At 49.1% G+C, this 23,988-nt stretch overlaps 1 protein-coding gene across 5 annotated transcripts in view; it reads right to left on the bottom strand.

Annotated features, from left to right (window-relative positions):
* ECSCR (endothelial cell surface expressed chemotaxis and apoptosis regulator) overlaps nucleotides 1–23,988 on the bottom strand; it is a 58,850-nt gene that overhangs the window by 21,551 nt on the left and 13,311 nt on the right. For 3 of the 5 annotated variants that reach the window (XM_019487119.2, XM_059733438.1, XM_019487120.2), the window contains exons 2-3: nucleotides 12,534–12,575; nucleotides 7,388–7,438 (exon numbers count right to left, since the gene is read on the bottom strand). In XM_019487119.2, coding sequence (XP_019342664.1) covers nucleotides 7,388–7,438; nucleotides 12,534–12,575 — 93 coding nt within the window. The remainder of the gene's footprint in view (nucleotides 1–7,387; nucleotides 7,439–12,533; nucleotides 12,576–23,988) is intronic. The other 2 variants (XM_014606580.3, XM_014606581.3) reach the window with 1 other exon arrangement.

Genomic DNA, 23,988 nt, shown 5'->3' with positions numbered 1-23,988 from the left:
CCAGGGCCTGATCCCAGTGCATGGGGCCCGATCCTGGCACGTGGGGCTGGGCTGGGGTGGTGGAGGCTTGATCTTGGCATGTGGGTCAGATGGGTGGGACTGTGGCACCAGGTCCCAGGACCTGATCCTGGTGTGTGGATCCAGTGTATGGCCTGATCCCAGAGTGCAGGGGCAGCCAAGGCTGTGCAAGGCCAAACAAAAGCAGCATGAGGCCTGATCATTTGGCTTACGGGGCAAAAGCTTGAGCACCACTGGCTTGGACTATAATAGCCTGTTTACCTCTAGCAATCAGCTACTCCAAGATGGAAGCAGACAGAAACCACCTACACTGGTGTAATCTACAGTGAAGGAGTTTTACCTATAATTCCACACTAGATAAGGCAAAGAAGCTTCAATTCATGGGTTTCTTTTGTCTGTCCACTACTTTTTTACACTAGTGTAAATGCGGTATTTGTCAGGGTCCTAGGAAGCTCCTGGACTGTGAGAGCCAGACTGCACAACTCTACTGAGGCCAACCCATTAAATTGTACTACTGAGGAATGAAACCATATTTTGGTATTTGGCTTCTCGGAATTCTAGGATTGTAAGTATATTATGAAAATAATAGTATTGATTCAAATTTAACTTTTAGTTGTAATTGTAGTTGTTTTTGTAATACTAATTCTTATAGCATTGTTTGGGAAGGAAGTGCATTCGGAGCATTGTTTCTGATATATGTAATTATTGTGTTCTTAATGTTTGTGGTGTTTCTTAAAGCTAAGCAGTGTTATATACGTAGCAAAGAATTTTAAAATAAAATTGTGTTGTATAAATTAAGTGTGTAATCATTGTGAAATCGTGCAATCAGCTAACTACTCCCCCAGCCAGTGCATCAAAACGAATCAGTAAATTGTGTGGGATTTTCTCTATTCCATAACCCACTAGAGACACTGCCCTTTCACTGATGTTCTTAGGCCTTTTGAGAATTATGGATAATTTGCTAGAAGGAGCATTTAGTTAAACAGCCAAGAAAGCCACTTCTGGTCCTGCTAGAGGGAACAGAGGCCTATGGGTCTACCTTAGCAGTCACTTCCAGGCAAGGCCAACAATATTATGTGCTGAAGGTAGCATAGTGCTAAGCTGGCTGGCAAGAGTTACGAGGCAAAAGCCCTACGAGGAGAGACTTAAGCCCTACGAGGAGAGACTAGAGAAACTGGATCTTTTCAGCCTCCGCAAGAGAAGGTTGAGAGGCGACCTTGTGGCTGCCTATAAGTTCATCATGGGGGCACAGAAGGGAATTGGTGAGGTTTTATTCACCAAGGTGCCCCCGGGGGTTACAAGAAATAATGGCCACAAGCTAGCAGAGAGCAGATTTAGATTGGACATTAGGAAGAACTTCTTCACAGTTTGAGTGGCCAGGGTCTGGAACGGGCTCCCAAGGGAGGTGGTGCTCTCCCCTACCCTGGGGGTCTTCAAGAAGAGGTTAGATTAGTATCTAGCTGGGGGTCATCTAGACCCAGCACTCTTTCCTGCTTATGCAGGGGGTCGGACTTGATGATCTATTGAGGTCCCTTCCGACCCTAACATCTATGAATCTATGAATCTATGAGTTCAGTGTATTAGTTCAACATGCTCGTTCTTACTTTCTCTCTCAATTTCTTTCTTGGCTAGTGATTCATTGGGGTGCACTGGTGTCCCTAATGGTATTTAGATACCCTGCAGGCACTTGCCTGGTGGGTCTTGCTCGTACACTCAGGTTCAAACCAACTGCAAGTCTTGGGCTCAAGACAGAATTTTTTCCTTGAGTCAGATTGGCAAAGACTGTAGGGTAGGGCATGATTTCTCCCCCCACCTTCTTATGTAGCATGGGAAGGGTCCACTTCTATATTAATCTGGATCTCTTTTACATAACAAATCCCCTGCCCTTGCAGGGGGGGCCAGGGCAGTGATGGCAGTCTTGTCTATCCTGAGCCCTTCCTATGATATGATGCACATGTGGGGGTGGGGGACTGAACTAAATATCCTAAGTTTGTTAGGGCACTTCGTGCTATGGTGTATGGGAGGGGCCAAGAGTGGAGGCTCTTGTGGACACTTGGGGCACTTTTACACATGCTCCAATGCATTCTTATTAGAACACATCAGAGCAGACTTGATTAATTTTGACTAATCAGAATGCTCCAGTGCACTGCAGCATCTTGTGTATTTAGCGTCCTCTCGTTTCAAAATGGTGGTTTTAATGAAAGCCCCCCGTCATTTTGAAGTGCAGGACACTGAATACATAAGATGCTGTGGGCATTTTAATTAAGTGGCTTCTGAGAGCTGCTCTAATTAAAATGCACCCTTTCACCCCAGAGCCCGTGTATTAGGTGTCCTTGGACAACTGCCTTACATGGTTGCGTGCGATGACAAGGGACTGGATTCAGTGACCCAAGTGGGTCTATTCAGTCCCATGTTTCAACACAGCATCACAACAGATTTCCTATGTTCTCTTAACTTGCAAAATAAAGAAGGAAAGCAGCTCTAATGTATTTCCTAATTGAAGCTCTTGTTCAGTAAAGTATTTAAACCAAAGGCTTAAAGTCTATCCTATTCAATAGAGCAGAGATACATAGGCTTAACTTCAGCCATGCAGCTTGAATGTTTTGCTAAACAGAGAAGAACTGCTGCTTCAGGGTTATACTGAAGGGTTCTTTCTCTCTGCATCAGCTACCACAGGATTGGTACCAGATTTTTGCAAACTTGAAGTCTCCCTCTGGAAGTAGGGTTTCTTTGGGGGTTTTGAGGGTTGTATATTGAATGGCTTTTTTCAAACTGAATGTACAGTGTGATTTCAGAGGAATCTACCCCAGTGAAAAGAGAGTGAACAAGCACATAGACCTGGAATAGAAGAATTCAGTTATGTTTACTCAGTGGGTTTGATATATTTGCAAATTGAAACTTGTTGACTTTCCTCTGACAGCCCATGTCTCCTATCTCCAGGTGCAGAGGTTTTCTTTACAGCCAACTCCAGTGGCTTTCTGCAGCAAGTTTCAGTAGAGCAGAAAGGCAGAAAAGAATAAATACAGTAAAGCATGTTTTCTTTTAAACTATTTTGTAATAGTTTTTGTTATTGCAATTTGAATTTTGTTTCCATGAAAACAGGCACATGAATGATCTACCAGCAGTGAATGGGCTAGTGAATTAAACCTAGGAGTGGCTGGCTGGGGACCTGCATTTCATCCTAGCTCTGGCACTAAATGAATACATGGTCTTGGGCAGCTCACTTAACTTCATCATCTCTTAGTTTTCTTCTCAGTTGGTGCTTCTACTCAAGATATTTATTGCACAGCAGTGCAATCTACATGTGTGCATGCTTACTGCTCAGTAAATGACATTATTCGTGGGTAAATTTGCTACCTGCAAATGCAAGTAGCAAATTTACTTGTGAGTAGTTACTGCACACTAATGCACATGTAGATGCCAACCGGGAGCAATTTGCTTCCGGTCAGCCCTGCCACTAGGGGGCCAGCCTGAGCTCAGCCCCAGGGCTCTGGGGCTGGGAGCCACTCCTGCCCCATTGCTGGGCTGCCTCTATGGCAGCCCCAGCCTCAGGCCCTTAAAAACCTGAAGGCACAGCGAGCCCTGGGGCACATGCAGGCAGCCAGAGGCCACTCCAGGCACCTGTGTCCCCTGCACAGGCTGCAAGCCAGCTGTGACAGTCTGCCTGCACCCTGGTGCTGCTGCCTGGCACCACAGTGCCATGTGGCTGCCAGGCCTATGCTGTCCAGGCCTGCAGGGTGCTGCAGGGCTCTGACAGACCTGCCTGCTCCTACCAGGCCTGCCAGCACCTAGGCCCAGCTGCAGGCAGCTCCTGGCCAACAGGACCAGCTCCAGCTGCCTGCATCCCAGCCCCAGCAGCCTGCCTAGAGCCTGCAGGTGCTGTGGAGCATTGACTTGCTGTGCAGCTGCCAGTCCCACGCCATGCCCCTGTGCTGGGTGCTGCAGGTAGCTTCCCAGCCCTGGCAGCACAGGGACAGCTGCATGGAGGCCTGGAGAGCCAACACAGGAGCCCCAATGGCCTTGTCATCACCTATGCCAGTGACCACGAACCAGTGTCCCAGCTGGTCTATGGAGGAGACTGGCGACCTCATGATGCTGTAGGGTGAGGCAAAGGTGAGGCAGTTCATGCAGGGTGGGTGCTCCAATGCCCATGTGTAGGAGGGGCTGTCAGGCTGGATGTGGGAGTGCTGGCACAACTGGTCAGCATGGCAGTGCTGCATAAAGGTCAAGGCCTTTGTGGGCACAATGGTTCACCATCACTGACCACAATCGTCAGTCTGGGAGTACCCACAAGTCCATGCCCTTTATATGGCAACTGACAGAGATCCTCATGGCCCAGAACCCAGGCTGCAGCTGTGCTGCGTACAGCAGTATGGATGATCTGCCCAAGTCCCCACCCCAGCCTGGAACCCACAATGATGTGTCATCAGGGCTTCTCCTGGGAGAGGCCTGCTGCAGGGAGGGTGAAAGCATGGACAGCACCATGTCCCGGTCATCTAGGAGCTCCGCACCCCACCAAGTCTGGGTGCTGTGGGCTTGGCAGCAGCACAGGAAAGCGGCTGGCCTGCAGAAGGAGAAGGGGGGCAGTGAGGTGTGAAGCCATGGCAGCAGGTGCTGTTAGGAGCCAGGCCTGTCCCACTGTGGCAATGGGGCAGGTGAAGCAAGCTGCCTGCAGCCAGCACCCAGTGGCCCACCTGCCCCAGGGGAGCAAATGGGGATGGGGGACTCAGCTGGCAGCCACCTGGGCTGGGGCCTGCCTGGCTGACTTTTACCATGGTCCCTGGGCATCATTGCACACCCACCCCCTGATCTGAGGCCGGGTAGCGTACGGTCCCTGGTACTTATCTCAGCATCTTATCTCAGCAATGTTGCAAACTCTCATAAACAGCTTCTTTCTCATGGCTCTGCAGGTCCTCCAGCTGCATGCAGGGGAGAGGCCACAGTTGGCAGCTGGGATATGGGCTCAGGGTAGCCACCACCCACAACCATCAGCTGTGCCAAAAGTGGACCCAGGACCACACAGTCCTTCTGGATTGGCTGGTGATGGCATCAGAGGACTGTTTGGCAGACACGTAGATCTGGCAGGCAGAGGATGTGGCTCACAAGGATGCATGGGATCAGGCAGACTGTGAGTTCTAGGTGCAGCTCCTGGCCCTGAAGCACAAGTGGGTGGAGGCCCTGCAGGAGCAGACTGAGATCCTGGGCAGGGTAGTGCAGGCCATGGACGACAACTGCTGAGTGCTGGACATCATCCTGACCCTGGTGGTCACCTTTGTGCCACCTGTTGCCCGGTCCCCAACTCTAGCCCTGCCTGCCCCCTGGCAGCTGCCCACCACCCAGCAACAGGCCTCCCTTGGGCCTGGGCAGAGGTCCAGCACCACCTCTACCAGCCAGAAGCCCCTGCTTCAGCCCCTGACCTGGGTTCTCTGCAATTCAAGTGCCCTACCTAGGCCTAGGCCCACTGCTTTCCTCGGCTCCATGCAGGCACAGAGCTGAAGCTGCCTATTGTGGGGCCAGGACCACACACTGGCCCTGCTGCCTTGGACACTGACTGCCCAAGGGGGGCTGCCTGCACCATGGGACCACCAGCTGCTGTAACCCCTGGGTGAGCCCTCCACCTGGCAGACTTGCCACGGTGTGTGCACCCACAGGGTAACAGCCAGAGACCAGGGTACTGGCTTCCTGCCCTTTAGCTTTACCCCCTAGATGCCCCCACCCCACAGCTCCCCACCCTAGGACAGCACACAAACCACATTGTAAATAGTGTGCACCAAGAAAAGGGTATTTTATTATTGGTAGGTGGAGTGGGTGGTGGAGGGGCTCTGTTGTTGGGGAGAGGAGGGAGGGGGAAGGGGAGGGGGAGGAGGGGTCTGTTTGATGTAAGGGGAATAAAAACTATTGTTCTTCTGAGATGTGTCTGGGGTAAGCGTGGTGCTGGGAGTGGATGGGGGGTGTCTGTGGGTGGCTGTCCAGGTGGGCTACAGTGGGGAGTGCAGGAAGAGGTGATTGGCCAGCACCTCTCACACCTGATGCCTTGGCCCCTGGGGGTGGGTGTGTGGCTCACCTGAGGCCTTGGCAGGGGTGGGCCTGCTGCTCTCCCTGTTGCTGCCACCACAAGTGGTGCTCCAACTGCCAGGTATCCTCTGCCCACTGCACCTCCTCATAGTTTCATAGATGTTAGGGACTGGAAGAGACCTCACAGATCATTGGGTCCAGTCCCCTTCCACTTGGGAAGAAAGACTGCTGGGATCAGATGACCCCAGCAAGATGGGCGTCAAAACGCTTTTTGAAGATCGCCAGGGTGGGTGACTGTACCACCTCTGGGGAGAGCCTGTTCCAAAGCCTCGGCACTCAATGTGTAAAAAAGTTTTTCCTTATGTCTAGCCTGAAGCAATCTTCAGTCAGTTTGTGTCCATTATTTCTTGTCCTCCCTTGGGGGTGGGTCTTGGTGAATAGATGCTCCCCCAGGCCCAGATGTACGCCCTTGATGTAGGCTGCCACTGTCATCTCAGTGTTGGCAGATGACAGAACAAGAAGCAATGGTCTCAAGTTGCAGCACGGGAAGTTTAGGTTGGATATTAGGAAGAATTTTCTCACTAGGAGGGTGGTAAAACACTGGAACAGGTTACCCAGAGAGACTGTGGAATCTCCAGGTTTTCAAGACCCGGCTAGACAAAGCTTTGGCTGGAATGATCTAGTTGGGGATGGTCCTACTTTGAGCAGGGGGTTGGACTAGAAGACCTCCTGACGTCCCTTTCAACCTTAACTTTCTATGATTCTATTATTCTAAGCAATGAAACCAAACCTAGCACTCAGTTGAAGCACCTGGGTGGGTCCAGGGGAAGGCAAGAAAAGGGATTACCACCAGCACCAGTCACACCCAGAGCAGCAACTGCAGCTCCATGGCTCACTCATCTACCTCAAGTTCTCACATGGATTGGGACCAGCAGACTCCCACTTCTACCTCTTTGACCCAGTGATTTCTTTTATTCCTGGCTCCTTGGTGATCCACCTGAGGTGGTCTAGCTGGACCACAAGCCCATATATGCTTTGCTCCAAACCTAGGTCATAGCAGACATGCCTTGTCCTATCCTTCTACCACACACATCAAATGGCCTTTTCACCTGCCACTAAATGGCTTCTGTTTATTTGTTGACTGGATGCAAGATCTGTGCCTGAACAGGCTGGGTGCAAAAAGGCTGCAACCCAGGCCATTAGAAAACAAGCCAGCCAGGATGCTTGCAGATTCCCAGACACCTGACTTTACTGCACCCCTGCTCCATAAGTTTTGTTGGCATTCTGCACCATTCTACAGGTCTATAGTGGCCCTCATGGGGTATCATGGCTCTTCTCACTTGACAGATTTTACCTGCTGTGGTAGTCTTGCCTGTAGGGCTGTGTGGTGATTTAGAAGTGAGATCTGTAACATAAGCACAGTGACAATGAGGTTAAATTGAGGCTTTTGACTTGGTGATCCATGAGACTATCAAGGTAAAGCTAGGGGACTATGGGCTCAACAATTCAATGGTCAGATGGGTGGGAAACTGGCTGTGGGGTCGGACCCAGAAAGTACTAATAGACGAATCTATGTTGACCTGGCAGAAGGTAGCCAGTGGGGTCCACCAGGGTTCAGTACTTGGAGCACTGCTTTTCAACATCTTCATCAATGATCGGGAAGTGGGGGTGAAAAGCACACTGGTAAAGTTTGCCAATGACACTAAGCTGTGGGGAAGTGCAGCTACACATCAGGGTAGACTGATGATCTAGGAGGACCTAGACAGCTTACAGGTAGTTAGATGGGCAGACCAGAACCAGATGCTGTTTGACACAGAAGTGTAAGGTGTTCCATCTGGGGAGGAAAAATCCACAACAAACTTACTGGCTCAGTGGTGCTATGCTAGCTAGCACTACATTTGAAAGGGACCTGGGGGTCATAATTGACCATAAAATGAATAGGAGTCACCAGTGTGATGCTACAGTTAGCAGAGGAAACAATACACTGGCACGCATCAACCGATGCATTTCAAGCAAAACCAAGGAAGTTATTCTCCCACTGTACTCTGCATTGGTGAGGCTGCAGCTGAAGTTCTGTATCCAGTTCTGGGTACCGCACTTCAAGAAGGATGTGGAGAATAGATTCATAGATTCATAGATGTTAGGGTCGGAAGGGACCTCGATAGATCATTGAGTCCGACCCCCTGCATAAGCAGGAAAGAGTGCTGGGTCTAGATGACCCCAGCTAGATACTCATCTAACCTCTTCTTGAAGACCCCCAGGGTAGGGTAGAGCACCACCTCCCTTGGGAGCCCGTTCCAGACCTTGGCCACTCAAACTGTGAAGAAGTTCTTCCTAATGTCCAATCTAAATCTGCTCTCTGCTAGCTTGTGGCCATTATTTCTTGTAACCCCCGGGGGCGCCTTGGTGAATAAATACTCACCAATTCCCTTCTGTGCCCCCGTGATGAACTTATAGGCAGCCACAAGGTCGCCTCTCAACCTTCTCTTGCGGAGGCTGAAAAGATCCAGTTTCTCTAGTCTCTCCTTGTAGGGCTTGGTCTGTAGGCCCTTAACCATACAAGTGGCCCTTCTCTGGACCCTCTCCAGGTTATCCTCATCCTTCTTGAAGTGTGGCGCCCAGAATTACACGCAGTACTCCAACTGCGGTCTGACCAGCGCCCGATAGAGGGGAAGTATCACCTCCTTGGACCTATTCGTCATGCATCTGCTGATGCACGATAAAGTGCCATTGGTTTTTTTGATGGCTTTGTCACACTGCCGACTCATGTTCATCTTGGAGTCCACTAGGACTCCAAGATCCCTTTCCACTTCCATGCCACCCAGCAGGTCATTCCCTAGGCTGTAGGTGTGCTGGACATTTTTCCTCCCTAGGTGCAGCACTTTGCATTTCTCCTTGTTGAACTGCATTCTGTTGTTTACTGCCCACTTGTCCAACCTGTCCAGGTCTGCTTGCAACTGTTCCCTGCCCTCCGGCGTGTCCACATCTCCCCATAGCTTTGTGTCATCTGCAAACTTGGACAGAGTACATTTCACTCCCTCGTCCAAGTCACTGATGAAGACATTAAAGAGTATCGGTCCCAGGACCGAACCCTGCGGGACCCCACTGCCCACACCCTTCCAGGTTGAAGCTGAGAGAGCTTGAGAGAGTTCAGAGAAGAGCCACTCATGATTAGAGGCCTGAAGAGAAAGCCATACAAGGAAAGGCTGACAGGGATGGGACTATTCAGCCTAGAAAAGAGAAGACTGTGGGGGGATTTGGTGGCAGCTTACCAATATAACAGGGGAGAGTATCAGGGGCTAGGCAAACAACTATTTACCAAAGCGCCCCAAGGGAAAACCAGGAACAATGGTCAGAAATTCCTAAAAGAAGGTTTCAGGCTGGATATAAGGAAAAAATTTCTTCATGGTTCAGACTCTGGAATAGACTCTTGGGGGGGGGGGGAGGGGGGGGGGATACAGGCACCTACCCTGGAGATCTTTAAAAAGAGACTGGGTGTACATCTTGCTGGGGTTGTCTGACTCCAGCAGTCTTTCCTGCCCAGAGCAGGGGGGCTGGACCCAATGATCTCAAGAGGTCCCTTCCAGCCCTAAACTTCTGTGAATCTCACACACGTAACAGCAGCAGGTGCCAAGGTGGCTGGACTGGAGAGAAACCTTCATGCAGAGCAGGTCTGGTTGTTGTCGGGGCAGAGCCAGACCCTGGACAAGCATAAGCTCATGGACAAAGGGAGTTGGGAACCCAGAGATGCATGAAGGAAAACTCATTATTAGAGAGTGCAGAATCTCTCTTAGAGACTAAAGGGATGAAAGGGGACTGGCAAGGCACCAGAAGTGCCACAAGAGAGCTGCTTTCCTAGTCTTGGACCTCCCTCACAACTTCCATCTGATCCCACAAGACTGCTGTGAGGCTCAGAATGGTGTTTCTTCCCTTACTAGCCAATCCAGCAGTGCCTTTCTTGGGCAGATAGACCGGAAAAAGGGAAGCCAGACTGGCATGATGCCTCCTCTATGAGATGTAAATGCTGTAGTCAAAATCAGATGGGAAATATAGAATCCTATATGGAAGACACAGCAACTGCTGAAGGCTGGAGGCCTTTGGGTGGTATTGTACCCGGGCTCTATCTCCAGTATTTTAAACCACCTGGAAAAAGATTGGCATTGTAACCATAGTAAAGTGCTCACTAGGCTTTGGTGTCAATGTGATAGCTGAAACAACATGACAAAAGTAGTGCACATACCACATCAGTAATGCTCCCACTAGTTTCATGAGTGTTTTCTGCTGATCATTTTGACTGGGTTCCCTTCTGCTCCCAGAGTGCTCCCCATTGCCTGGGTAGGTGTTTGCAGTTCCTGGCCCCTGTTTAAGTGCTGGAGAGACTACTGCAGGGTTGGGGTTGTATTGGGGCTAAGTCAATGGACCCCCAGCTTTCCATCTGACTGTTCTGCTTGCAAAATAGGAGAAGAATCAGCTCCCACATCAAGCCACTGCTATCTTTGATGTTTGGCATTTTTCTTCAAGCTGCAGCTGCTGGTATCCTGTGAATTTTAGCTTTCATTAAAAAAAATCTTCTCATAATAGCAGAAAAAGCTTGAAAAATGTAACCTAAGTGCACTCTAACAGTTCAGCTCTCACACAAAATGCAGCATTCCAAGCAGCTCAGGAATTCTTTGTGCCTGTTTTTTTCTTAATGATCATTAATGGAGTAGGTGATATTGATTTAATATTTGCAACCAGTGCACTTAACGTGCCAGGCCAACAACTCTGGGGCTCTGCTCTTTCAAAAGACAACGCTTTGCTATCTAGATTCATCATTTCTAGTTAGAAATAGCATCAAGGGATGGAAAGGGAATCTGGGCCTAAAGCAAATGGTAGGAGTAGAGAGCTGTTCCCACCCCAGCACAGAGTGGTCAACCCCATTATTACTACTTCTCTGCTGCTCCTGCATCCTACCAAGGTTGTAGACAGAAGTGCAGCTCCCCCACTGTAACTCATGGCAGTTTGCAAGAAGTGGCATGAGTTACACCTATTCCCAGGACTCAAAAGACATTTGCTGTTGGGTTCTGAGAGTTGGGAGTTGAGCTGTAGTTTAGAGCGGCTGTGTCTTTGCAGCTGTTCTCCCTCAGCAATGCCCCTCTCAGTCCCTGCACTGTTTTCTGAATGGGAAGGGAGCAGAGGGAACTCGTTTTGGGGGTTGCCCAGCTGGAGGGTGGGGCGGGTGGACTGGAGCTCCACCGAGGTGAAGGGGCTCCAATCCACCCATCCCACGCTCCACTATTGGCTGGGCAACCCTCAGAATGAGCTCCTTCTGTTCTCTTCCCCCACCCTGGTCCCCTTCCAAAAACAGCACAGGGAACAGGCTCAGCTGTGTCAGCCAAGCCCTGCTCCTAACCATACTGACAGATGTCAGTGAAGGTGCTTTGCTTTGTATCACCTTCATCTGAACCCTCATATAATGATGGCATATAAAGATTGGGCATTTTTAAAGTGCTCTGCAGCCGTGTACTTCTGTTAATGCACAACAGAAGAGTGCTTTCAGTGGCTGACTGCACAACAAACCGTCACATCTGTCAGTGTCCCAAGTTCCTTTCAGTTTTTCCCTCTCCTAGAGGTGCATCACTCTCATTAGTAGTCAGGCTTCCCTGTTATTGCTGGAAGGTTGGGTTTTGTGTGTGGAATTTTTAAAGGGCAGCAATGGAAAGTTGCTTGTTTCAAGGGGATAATCACTAACTTTGTTCTTGTGGCTTTGATAATGGATGGAGGATGCAGCCTTCCCCAGGGTAGGGGCAGAGAAGGTTCCTGAAGAGTCTGCATGGATTAAAGAAGATCTGTCTGGATTATAAAGATTTTTAGGTACCTAGTGGGATTTTCAAAGCATCTCTATACTTAAGGATACAGAGAGGTGATGAATGAGTGTCCAGGCACTGAAAGTTGTCTATACATGACCGATGTGCCCAGGTTCTTGAAAAACCTATTAGGTGCCTATCTACACCTTTAGGTATGTAAATGACTTTAATTTTTGAGCCTGGTCCATAGTTCCTGGTTTCAAATGAGCCTATTGCCTGCAGTCAAGGATAGACATTCAGCAGAGCTCAGCATGCTAGGGGACACAGCAGGACCTGCTGCTTTGGAAGTCAGGCCCCCAAACCTGAAAACTAAGTGTCAGAATCTTTCTGATGATACATCCCATGAGCTGGCACCCAGGTAAGGTGAGTAGACATTATACAGGTACTGAGAGCCAGAGGGAACAGACAAGGGGTAGCTGCTCAACCTACATAGTCCTTTCCCAAATAGGGCTCCGAAGGGCTACACTCCTCCCATCCTTCCCCTTCCCTGTCCTTGTGGGGTTAGTGCAGAGTCAACTCCTCGCTTGTGCAGGGTGGTAATAGGACAAGGGACTCTTCATGGAAACCTTTGGGCAGCCACTTCCCCAGGGGTCCATTTCCCTGCTATTCTCTACAACTGGTGAGAGTGCTTGGGGAAGGCTCCATGCTTCTTACCTGCTGGTGGCTGTGTAGCTGAGGGCTGAGCTGTGTTCACATCTGAAAGACAAAAAGGCAACCATGAATGAAACTAGGCTTGTTTTTGCCCTTAGATGGCAGAGAGAGAGATCTTTTTGGCAGAGCCCATTGAGTGTTTTATCCAGAAGGTCTCTACAAATCCTTCCCCACTTGAGAGATGCGTGCATGTGTATGTGTGTAGTCTCTCCCTGCTTCAGCAAAAGGACTTCTCAGCCTGCAAAGAGTTTTGTGAGTCAGGTTTGGAAGAGCTGGAACAGCAAGATGCAGCTCACCTCTTCCTGTTTCCCACTGTACACAGCCCCTCCTACTGGGTTCCTGCTCCAAGAGCCATGTTAGTTCCTGGCAAAATTCCCAAGGAATTTCTGCTCCTGAAATAGACTTCTTACAGCCAGCCTCTGTTCTGCCACAACGTGGCCCTTTCCCTATAGTTACCTTGCCTTAATTGAAGTTTCAGTGTTGAGCACCACCAACACCCCATCCCTCATGCTCTACTAAAGAGCAGAGCACTCACCAGCTTAAGCATCAGAGGCAGGAGTAGAAAACCCTGCCTTCCATTTTCTTTCTATAGTCGTCCAGAGCTTTACAACAGAGAAGTGTGTGTGTGTGTGTTGTGGGGGTGGAATAGTTAAACCAGTGATGAATCCTGCCAAAGAAGCAGTCAGTAGGTGGCATACAATTCCCAGGCCCAACCAGTCCTACATGCAGCTGTGTCATTTCATGGAACTAGAAACTGGCTCAAGCCAGACAGGCATTCGCACCTGCTATTTACCCCTACTGTCCGTGCTTCAATGGGGAGCTCAGAATTACTTTGTAGGTGCCAACATCAGTCCCATCCCTGTATGCAGTAGGTTAAATTCTGTCTTTGCTAATGGCTGTGCAATCCCATAGGGTTATTATCAAGTGTGTGGACATGCCAATAGACACCCACAGAAAGTAACCTAATGTAAGTATAAAAGTAACTATGATTTGCATGCACACCCCCCCCCCTCCATATATAGATATAGGTAGATATCTATCTATGCCAGTGCTATTTGTCTCTCAGGCACCTTCCGCCCCCCCCCCACACACACACATGTAGAAAGAGAAAGAGAAAGAGAATGGAAACTTGTGTTGTGCGTGTGTCGTTCCCCCCCTCCTCCCCCCCCCCCCCCCACACACACACAGTGGAGAAAGCAAGAAGTTTTCCTGATGGACTAAAGAGAAGGGAAAATAAAAGGACTGCTAACCCCTTAAAATACAGGCATTTTTCAGTCCTCCAGCCAAATGAAGGGACATACACTGCCTGCTGCCTACAAAGGGTTAAGCATCCTTGGGACTCTAAAATAAGTTACAGAATGAGAGCTTTGGGCCTCTCCTCCTCCTCCCCTGATGACGTGGCTGAAAGCCAGAGAGCAGCCTGACAAATGGGCAGCTGACACACAGCTCTTAGGGGTGCCCCTCCACAAACCACATTACTGGCAGTGTTCCAGGTGCTTACTGCCACATGAAGTGTGGCAACTTGAGAGCATAGACAGGGTGCAGGTTTGGTGATGTGGATACCTGTGTGACCTCCCGTGATGCTCCTAAGATGTGAGTTTGTTAATAATAACAATAATAGATAGCCCTAAAGTAGTTCCTTCCTTGGGCTTTTCCTTTTCAGTATCTGTCTTAGGTATTTTTGGTTTCAAGTCTCAGATCCTGGAGATAAGGGATGAGAGGAGAATTCTGTCTTTCAGTTCAGAAAAAGTAAGTTTCTAGTCCTTGTGGAGAAAAGCATGGAAATATACCCTAAGTGTAGTGCAAAGGGTCAGGAAGCGGAAGACCAGTAAAAGACCCCCAAATTATTAACATTTAAATCTCCTGCTTTTTAAGTGAGCTCATGATTTTGGAAGGGCAAGGCTCATGATTTTTGAACGGTTAGGGTTTGTGATATTGGGACAGCTTTACTTCTGTGCTTTGTGCAGTGTTGGACATGCTGGGTAAAGCTTTCAGAAGAACCTAGGAGATGTGGAAGCCTAAGTCCCAAAACTGATGGGACTTAGATTCCTAAGTGCTGAATTTTTTAAAGTATTTGTGTGCCTAACTCCCATTGAAATAAGTGGGGTACCTAAATATCATATCCAACCTCATGTGCTGAAGTCATAAGTTCCTAAATTACTTAGGCACTTTTGAAAATAGGACCTGCCATTTCCCCATAATAAGTAACACTGACAGCATACTTCATACAGGCCACCAAGCAGTCAGCACACAGTAATGACTTGAACTCAAAGCAAAATGTTCTATCTTCCATTACCCGCTCCCACAGCCCAAGGCTTGAACGGCTAAAATCTTGTCACCCATATCAAGGTAATATCACTTCTCTCCAAGCTAAAATGCACACTCGCTGGTATGGCATGTGTAGCCTTTGTGGGAGCTGCATTTTGTTAGTAAACAGGACACAGAAGTGTGTTGTCCTGCCCAATGTGGAGGGGCTTAGGTGCCCATCCCAGAGGCCATAGATTTTTCTGTTATAATCTGTAGGTACTTCACTATTTATTCTTATTCTGCCCCATTCCACTGGTGCAAATGTCACTACTGACAAGTTAGCAAAACTTCTGTTCAGGAATATGGGCTTGACTGTGATCCCACTTTTACTGGTGCCTATCAGGAGCAACTGCTGAAGTGCAGACACACTGGTTTAAAAACTGCTGCAAGGGAGAATAGAACCAGTTCTGTATATTTTGCATGAAATGTATATGGTGGGATTCTCCTTTAGCTTACACTGCCTTTATTAGAGGAAACTCCATTGCCAACAGGGGAGCTAGTATTATAACTGGAAGAGAATCCAGCCCACTGAGCTTTCACTCTGCCATGAATCCCCTTATTCAGTCAGTTAATCAGGTAATATTATGTTGCAGTAACATGTAACTTGGATGCAAAGAGAGAAAACAGTATTAGAACTAAGTTAGCTCTGGTGCTGGATGAGCTTTGTGTTGCTTGTGAAAGGAGGCAAAGGGCCTTGTTACATCTTATGCTGTAAGCTGCACAAATATTAATCAGATTAGTGTTGATTGGTTTAGTGGAGCAGTCACACTTTACGATGAAAAACCATCTGACTGCCCTTCACCTGCACAGCTGTGACTTGCCACTGGAGGCTTGGTGAGCAGGGGTAGGACTGGGAGCTGCACATAGCCCCAGGTGGTGGTGATATGCCATCATGTTCCCATAATGTTCTTTGTGTTTTTTTGTGATTAAAAACTCTTTGAGCCTCCTAAATATAAGCCCCTTTCAATATGAGGGGGTAAAAGGGTTGGGGCACTTGTGGCTGTGGGGGGTGTCGCTGGTCAGGAGGCACTGTGACTGCTGGGCATGCCAGAGCTGCAGTGTTTGCTCTGCCTGGCTGAAGCAACAAGCTGGTTCATGTGGTGGTCTCCTAGGCACATTGGGCAGAGTGAATAACACAGCAGAGTGAATGCTGCCACCCGCACCCAATCTGTTTGCTGCTTCCCCCGGGCAAAGCAAACACTGCAGCCCTGGACCATCCTGGGATACTGGAAGACTTCAGCTTGGGCAGAATGGCTGGGTGAGTGGCCACACCTTAGTGAAACAGAAGCAAGGTTATGCGAATTAGAGATAATCCTGTCCTGAAGTAGCATAATTTTGAACCAAATAATAAGTGCTTTAAAACACATAAAGGTGTAAGCATGCAGCCAATCCAGGGTTAAGAAATCCAGAAGCCACCTAAAATTACTGTGTAACAAGGCCCTAAGAGTTAAACAACTGGATTAGACAAGGCCTTACTTTAAAACATTTTTCTGTTTGCACTTGCTTAGATAAAGAGTTTTAAAAGATAAAGCAGAGACCATATGCCAAGCTGTCTGGTAGGTGGAGATGTTTGTTCTGGGGTCATGTAAAAGGCCATTTTCTTACTAGACGTGTGCAGAGAAGAAAATGCTCTGGTCTGCATGTGAGGGATAACATTGCCTTAGTGCTGGAAAAAGGGGACAGCCCAGAGACTCAAGGATATTGATTCCACTTCCACTTTTTGGTTGTGTATTATCCGCCTAATGCAATCAGTCAGCAGTTGTTGCCCTAACAGTGCAGTTAAATGGGTAGGATGTCAGGTGGAGAGTTAGGAAACCTGGCTTCATTCCTGCCAGCAACTCACTGTGTTAACTTGGCCAAGTCATTTTAACTCTTTCTAACACCATCTGCCCATAGGGATTGTGACACATCCACTCCTGGAAAACACTTTGGGATCTATGAATGGAAACTGCTAGAGAAAAGCTAAGGCTTGGTATGTTGCAACAGATGTTTGCCATAGAATAAAACTGTTAGTACTTTATGTTAAGTAGTGAATTGTTAACTGGGTATCTTTACATGAGTGACTGGTGCCTCCTGAATCCCGGGGGGGGGGGGGGGGGGGGTGGTACTTGCAGAAGCCACCGATGGCGGCGGCTCTGTCGGGGGGGCACCAGCCCTACTGACAGCATCAGTGTTGACCGTCAGAGGGGCACCAACCCCATCGTGGGGACATGTGCACAACCTACCAGTCACCTATGCATCTTTATTAACCCTTTTGGCTTACTGCAAGATTCTTTGTGCAGTTCATGCTACGTGTGTGTGCCTGTGTGGTCATACTTGGTGTATGCATGTGGGGTGGGGAAATGAATCAATGACAACTATTTTAGTTGGTAACAACACAAACAAAACAATAACCACTGAGATTCATGCGAAACACATGAAAGAAGCAGTGTAATGTTATTGTTGTTTTAACTGCCTTGACTTCCTCTGTCCTGCATATACATATTACTTCATGCCAGACTATATCTATATTAGGATGTACAATTATAGAAGTAAGAATGCATTTATTTGTCTCTGAAGCAATGTGCTACATTAAAAATTTGAACAATGAATGGAGGAGGAAGAATGGGTGTTTGAAGCCTGTTTCCTACAAAGGATGAAAAACAAGAGGTATGGGGAGGAAAAGCTGCCTTTAAGCTGCCTTATGTCAGCCAGAATTGGCTGGCGTTATCTTCTGATTTAGCCTGGCAGTTGCTCTAAATTACAGAAATTTCCCTACCACTGTCAGTGAATCCAGAATATGATAGTGTCACATTCCGAACACATTTCCTTGTTCCCACCCTGTCACATGCCTGGTCCACACTTTCCAGCTCTTTGTTGCTACTGTTCAGCTCCACTATAGTAGGATTTACTGAAAAAGATAATTTTCACTTGTAGGATTGTCTTAACAGGCTCTGAACTGGGCTCCTAGGTAAGCAACATGTTCAGTACTTAACTGGGTGTCCTATAGGCAAAATCTTAGGCTCTTGCAGGGACCCCTGTTTTGCAGGAGATGTCTCATTAAAGACCAGCTACAGCCTTTATGTTCATATGACACCAGCCAAAATGTATTGTTGGGGACCGCGCTCTGGCCACTTACCTTCCTTCTAGATTTCAAGGTGGACCCTCTCCCTTTGTTTAAAATGATGGTATACCATTGATGTGAGCAGGTAACAGTTGCTAAGTGCCACTGCAGAGCTGTGTTCAATTGGACATGTTTCTGACCTACTCAGGGGGAGGGTTTTGGGAGATGAAACTCCTGTTGGCAAAGCACTTCAGCTGGATAGTATACTGATATTTATTATATTGCAAATCTTTGACATTACCCTGTAAAATCACAACAGACTCCCACTGGGCCTGTTTCAAGGATATTCTAAAGAAAGAACATGCAAACTACATAGAAAGCCCCCAAACTGTGTGAAGTCCAGCAGCCCACATAATACACAAACTAAACACAGTCTCACTGGAGCCCAAAGGAATTGATTGGCTCTACAGCAGCAGGAAGTAGAGGGAAAATCTTACCCTCCCAGCTCATACCTCTCTGAGAAACTGTCAGTTCCCTGAAAACCAAGGAAGCTAAAGTTCAAACCAACCACATCCTGGTGTAATTGTATTGCAGGAAGTTACACTCCAGTGGGATGCACCAGAAATCAATTCAGGCCAACAGCTCCAGTGGTAAAGATCAAATATTGGGACACTATACTTCTGTTTATTTTTGCTCTATTCAGCACTGAGTAGATCTCACCTGGAATACCATGTACAGTAGGCCCGTGCAAAGTGGCCAGTATTTGCTTCGGATTTGGATTTGGCCAATTTGGGGGGCAGTGACTCGATTCAGTGTGTTGGCTACAAATGTCCAACTCGGGATCCTTAAAATTCTGGTTTATTAGGCGGATTGAAGCACTGTAATGAAGTTAAATCATAAACCTTGGGGCTGTTCCCCCCCCCCCCCCCAACATACACACATGCGCACACACAATAGCAAGCTACAAGAGTCAGGTATACCAATCCCACAGGCGCTGGAGTTTGCTGTCGATGGCCAGTCGAGGCTTCTTTCAGCGTGGTGTTATCCTCCAGAAGGGGGTCGCTGGCTGGTCCTTCTGGCTGGACAGGTCGGGTGCTGGTCAAGTTGGAGATGAAGAGGGTGCTGCTGAGAGTTACTTTTCACTGCTTTTTATCTGTCCTTGGCCGACTTTGGTGACTCCCCAGTTTTCAGGTTTGCCCAATCCAGGGGTCATTGACCCTCGTGGGACTTCCCCCCCTTGGGGGGGGGGATGGCATCTGTCAGCCCCAAGGGGTCGTCCGCATGTACGTGCAGGTTTTGGAGAATTTTGAATAGGGCTCTGGGAGCGGTCGATCTGGAGATATTCAGACCAAAAGTTGGTCCTCAGCATTGATTAACTCAGACCAGGGCTTCTAGCCCTTGAACAGTGAAGTTTAGAGAATTCCTGGTTGCTACATTGTCTCCTATTGATTTCTTCCCTTGGTTGATCTGCGGCTTTCCTAGGTGTTAATTCCCGCCTGCTACTGTGTTATGCATTCAATCACTGATTCACTAGCTCTTTCAGGGGTCCACCTGATACAGGGAAGTGGCAGTTTGATTCCTGCCCTTGTTAACATTGCTACAATGTATAACTTACTTCTCAAACTAAAACATTTAGTTAAAAGGTGAGGAGTATAAAATATAAGCTACAAGAGTAATGCCATGGCACACAAATAGATAAAAATACCGGAATACGAGGGCAGATACAAAATACACATATACAAAGTTTAAAACACAATTCCTTATCTTATACTGAAAGAAAGAGGAAGGAAAAAAAGGTAGAAGAAGAGAAACATATCCAAAGAGGGGAGAACAAATGCAGGCAAGAGGAAAAGGGGGCTTTCTGGGCTATCTGCTACAGGTGATTCGAATCACCGTCCCGAATCGATTTGGCTGAATCTTCGAATCACCTAGGCCCATCTCCTGCCCACTATCCCAGACTGGCACTGGCTGCCTGGGCCGACCCTCCCCAGCTCCCGGCTCTTTGAAAAAAAAAAGCCCCAACTCACTGGGTGCTGCCAGGCAAGGAGGCAATCCCCACTGCCCCACGCTGCATGAGGGGCTCTGTCCCCACCCCCTATCCCAGCCCCCAATGCATGGCTGTTGCACCCGCCCCAGCTCTGGCCCTTTAAGAACCCCCCCACCCGAACTCACCAGTTCCTGCCTAGTAGGGGGCAATCCCCACTCCCTCCTGCTGCCCCGTGCTGTGTGAGGGGCTGTTCCATGAGCCCCCCAAAGCCCCGAGGGCTTTGCAGGAGCTAGTAAATCCGGGGAGGAGGGGTTCTGTGTTTTTTTCTTAAAGGGCCGGAGCTGGGGCAGGCGGGGCAGCCATAAGGGTGCTGGGGGAGCAGGGAGGGTCAAAGGGCTTATAGCAGAGCCCCCATGAGGCATGGGGCAGTGGGGAGCAGCGGGGATCACCCCCCCCCCGCCCAGCAGTACCCAGTGAGTGGGGCTTTTTTTTTAAAGCACCAGGAGCTGGTGCGGCTGGGGCAGTCATGGGGAGGCTGGGGAAGTGGGTGGGGGTCAAGGGGGCTGGGGGAGCAGCCAGAGGATGCTCCCCCCTCCTCCAGCCCCCACTCTCCCTACTTACTGGCATGGAGTCTGGCTTCAGCTGCAGCAGGCAGGGACTGCCTGAATCATCAAAGCTCTCCGAATCTTTTCCAAAGATTTGGAGAGTTTCAAATCAACTTGAACCTTTTTATTGGTCCCATGATTAGATTCAGATTTGGAGATTCGGCCACTGAATTGGGTCGAATCTCCTCCAAATCAAATCAGCACCTTAAGCTTTGCACAGCCCTAATGTCCAGTCTTTTTTTTTTTTTTTTTTTGGCAGAGCCTGCCTGCCTCTCCGGCAGCCATGGGGCCCATTAATCTGTGCCCTTGATCTGTCAGATTGCTCCCTGGTTGCAGGAGAGGCAGGCAGGCTCCACAGAAAAAAAGATTGGGCTCCTCCCTGCTTCTCCCTTCAGCAGGCTACTGTGGCCAGCAAGATGCCTGGGGCCACTTGGGAACGGGCTGGCTTTCCCCTGAGGCAGTGCAGGGAGTTGGCAGAAGGATGGCTGGGTGTGCTGATGGCTGGAGAAGACAGTGGGGATGGTGCACGGGGCACTAGAAGCCCGGGCAGGCTGCAATCTTCCAAATTGCAACATTGCACACTAAACTACATTGCAATGTAGTTTAGTTTGCAATGATGCAAACTCATTTTAAACGCCCAAAACTCACATACATGTAATATGTGATGCCATTAACCCACACAAAGGGAAATTTGCATCATACATACATTGTGACATCGTCACATGTACAAGTTTCCCTGAGGTCCCTTCCAGCCCTGTGATTCTCTGGTAAAGCCAGTTTCTGTTATCTTTTAGATAAGTGTAAATTTGGAATAAGGCCATCTAACAGTATTGCTTTCTCCTTGGAAAAGGCTCAGTGGAGTCACTCCAAATTTGTACCAGTGTGCTTGTCTTGGAGCAGAGCAGAGCCGAGTCCACATTGCCTGGTTCATCCCTTGCTCTGCCAGAGAACTGATCTTTGCCTGCCCTCCACACCTGTTCAGTTTACTAGCTAGCCACTGGAGGAAGTATCCAAGCTCTGGCCATTCAGCTACCTGAGAGGTGTAGTTAGGCATGTTAGTCTGAAGTCAAGTAGAAGGCAGGGTAGATTTGCACCTTGCTAGCCAAAGTAATGTATATACATAACACTTGTAGCTAAAGCTCAAACTTTTGTGAACTGTAATTCACTTGCCCATCCCTGACCATTTCCACCCTAATTGCAAGGGCTCGCCCCCCCCCCCCCCCCCCCCCCCGCCATTCTGGCCCCAGCCTGAGGGCAGCTTATGGCAGGGTGGTGCCGCTGCAGCCAGCTCAGTGCTGCTTTGCTCCCCTTGCCTCCAGGAGCTGCCCAGCTGGAGCTTCCTGCCCATGTGCCCGGAGTGGTGCAGCAGGGGTAGAAGCAGGAGGAAGAGCTGTCACTGGAGTTGAGGGAAGCACAGCAGCACCTAGCCAGCTGCCGCTGCACTGGGAGCAGCCCTGCCGGAAGCTTCATGTGCTGGCCAGGGCCTGGGCCTGGGCCGGTGGGGCTGTTCTGCTCCCCTCACCTCCAGCTGCAGCCCGTCCTCCTGCTCCTGCTGTGCTGCTCCAGGTGGAGGGAGCTTCAACTGGGCAGTTCCTACCTCAGCATGCTGGGCTCCAGCTTCAGCTCCTGGCTGCCATACCTACTCTGCCTGCCTGCAGGTGGCTGCTCGTCATGCCAGGTGGGCAGAACCTGGGGAGCAGAGCAGCATCTGGCTAGCTGCAGTTGCACCAGGAACAGCCCCAGATTGGTCGGGGCCTGGGCTGGCGGGAGCGGGTGGGGGCACAGCATGAGCTTTCCCACAGGGAGCTGGTGGGGCTTGGACCCATATGGAGCACTGCCGTGGCATTCACAGACTGGTTCCAGTCAGTTGGCAGACTGGATCTGGCCTGAGGGCCGTATTTTGCCCACCCCTAAGTTAGAGTCCCTTCTGACTCTGGTGTTGAAATTGCCAAGCAGAATAAGTCTGTCTCCATCTGGAATGTCAGAAAGGACTTGGTCAAGGTTAGTGTAGAATTCCTCCTTGGTTTCATCAGTGCCAAGAGTTGGGGAATATGCACTGATGACAGTGCTCACTGAATTGGTTTGAGTTCATCCTTAACAGCAAAACCAACTCCAGGAAGTCAGGATTCTCCTTCCTGTTTACCCTTCCAGAAGAAAGTATAGCCGTCCCTGGGTTCTTTGAGCAGCCCAGCTCGCTCAGTGAGGTCTCCAGTGAGCTTACCAGGTCTCGCTCAGTGCAGTTACGTTAATGTTGTATCACCTGAGTTCTCAGAGCACAACTGCAACGTGGTGCCCTAGGCATTTACTATTAGAGTTGTCCATGATGTTCCAGGTCCCAAAAATGATGGTGTGCCCTTGCTGGTATTTTTGGACCGCAGTAAAGGTGATCTCACTGGATGTGGTTATCCAGTCAGGAAGAAAGTAGACAGGCTATGTTTAGGGCATCTTGTCTAACCTCTGCTCCATGTGGGGTAAGCAGAGTGGATCCTGAAGAGGGCTGCTCAGTCACAGTTACAGCTGCCAAATCAAATTCCTGCCTCATCCAAGTGCTAGACAACCTTCTTGTAACTGCTGCCTTTATGCAAGTTCATGACTAGGAGCTTCACAGTCCTTCTCCCATCACCATTAGATGGTCATCAGTGGGCTTGAGAAATGTGCTGGAAAAGCTGTTTTCATGGAAGACATCTGTGCACCTGTTCCATGACTTCTTTTATCATGGAGAAGCTGCTGCACTTCACCTTCCACACAGCTCTTGACAGAACGGGACCTTGATCCAATGGCAAGGAGGCCAAGACAACTGGAGATCTCATTCCACTGCAGCCTTCATCCACCTCCGTAGCTATTGAGATTCTAACATCTTCTTCCACCTGCTCTGCTGTTGAGGATTTTTAGACCCACGGCTGGGGGCTAGGCAGAGTATTATAGTGGTGACCTGTACTCGCCATGTCACAGCACTGTCAAAGGATATATGTGGCTTTTCAGGATGGAAAGCATTGCCATCTACTGTCTTCACCACATCCTGGTGGTACTGCCGCTGCTTGGTCCACAACTGCTTATTCACCAGTTACCCCTTCTTATTTCACAGCTACTCTTCCCTGAAGGTCATTCCACTATCCGCCACCTATGGACATACTGGGAAGCATACAGCTGTGCCCCACATATCCAGTCTAAATTTATAGAAAGGGGACATAAGAATAGGTTGCTACTACAGTCCCTGTGGGGAGGGGGTGTGGGGGGTGCTCCTGCTGAGTAAATGCTGGAGGTGGGTTGGGGGCAGGCTTGGGCAGTGTGTCCATGTGTGTCTGTCCACAGTCCTTGCCTCCTGGGTGCTACCCAGGTGAGCCCTCCCTTGCAAACTTTGGCAAGAGCCAGTGAAACTGGCAAAGTGAGACTGGGTGCAGGGGCCAGGCGCTACTGCAGCAGGCGGAGGTCTTATTGCTGGGGAACATGCATCTGTACAAGTGTGTGCGTGCCCCCACACCTCTAATTTCACTCAATCCTGAAAATGTAAATCAA

The sequence above is a fragment of the Alligator mississippiensis genome, chromosome 9 (assembly GCF_030867095.1).
Source record: "Alligator mississippiensis isolate rAllMis1 chromosome 9, rAllMis1, whole genome shotgun sequence".
Lineage (NCBI taxonomy): Eukaryota > Metazoa > Chordata > Crocodylia > Alligatoridae > Alligator > Alligator mississippiensis.
Note: the sequence above shows the minus strand (reverse complement) of the source record. Positions and strands in the feature narration are given on the sequence as shown.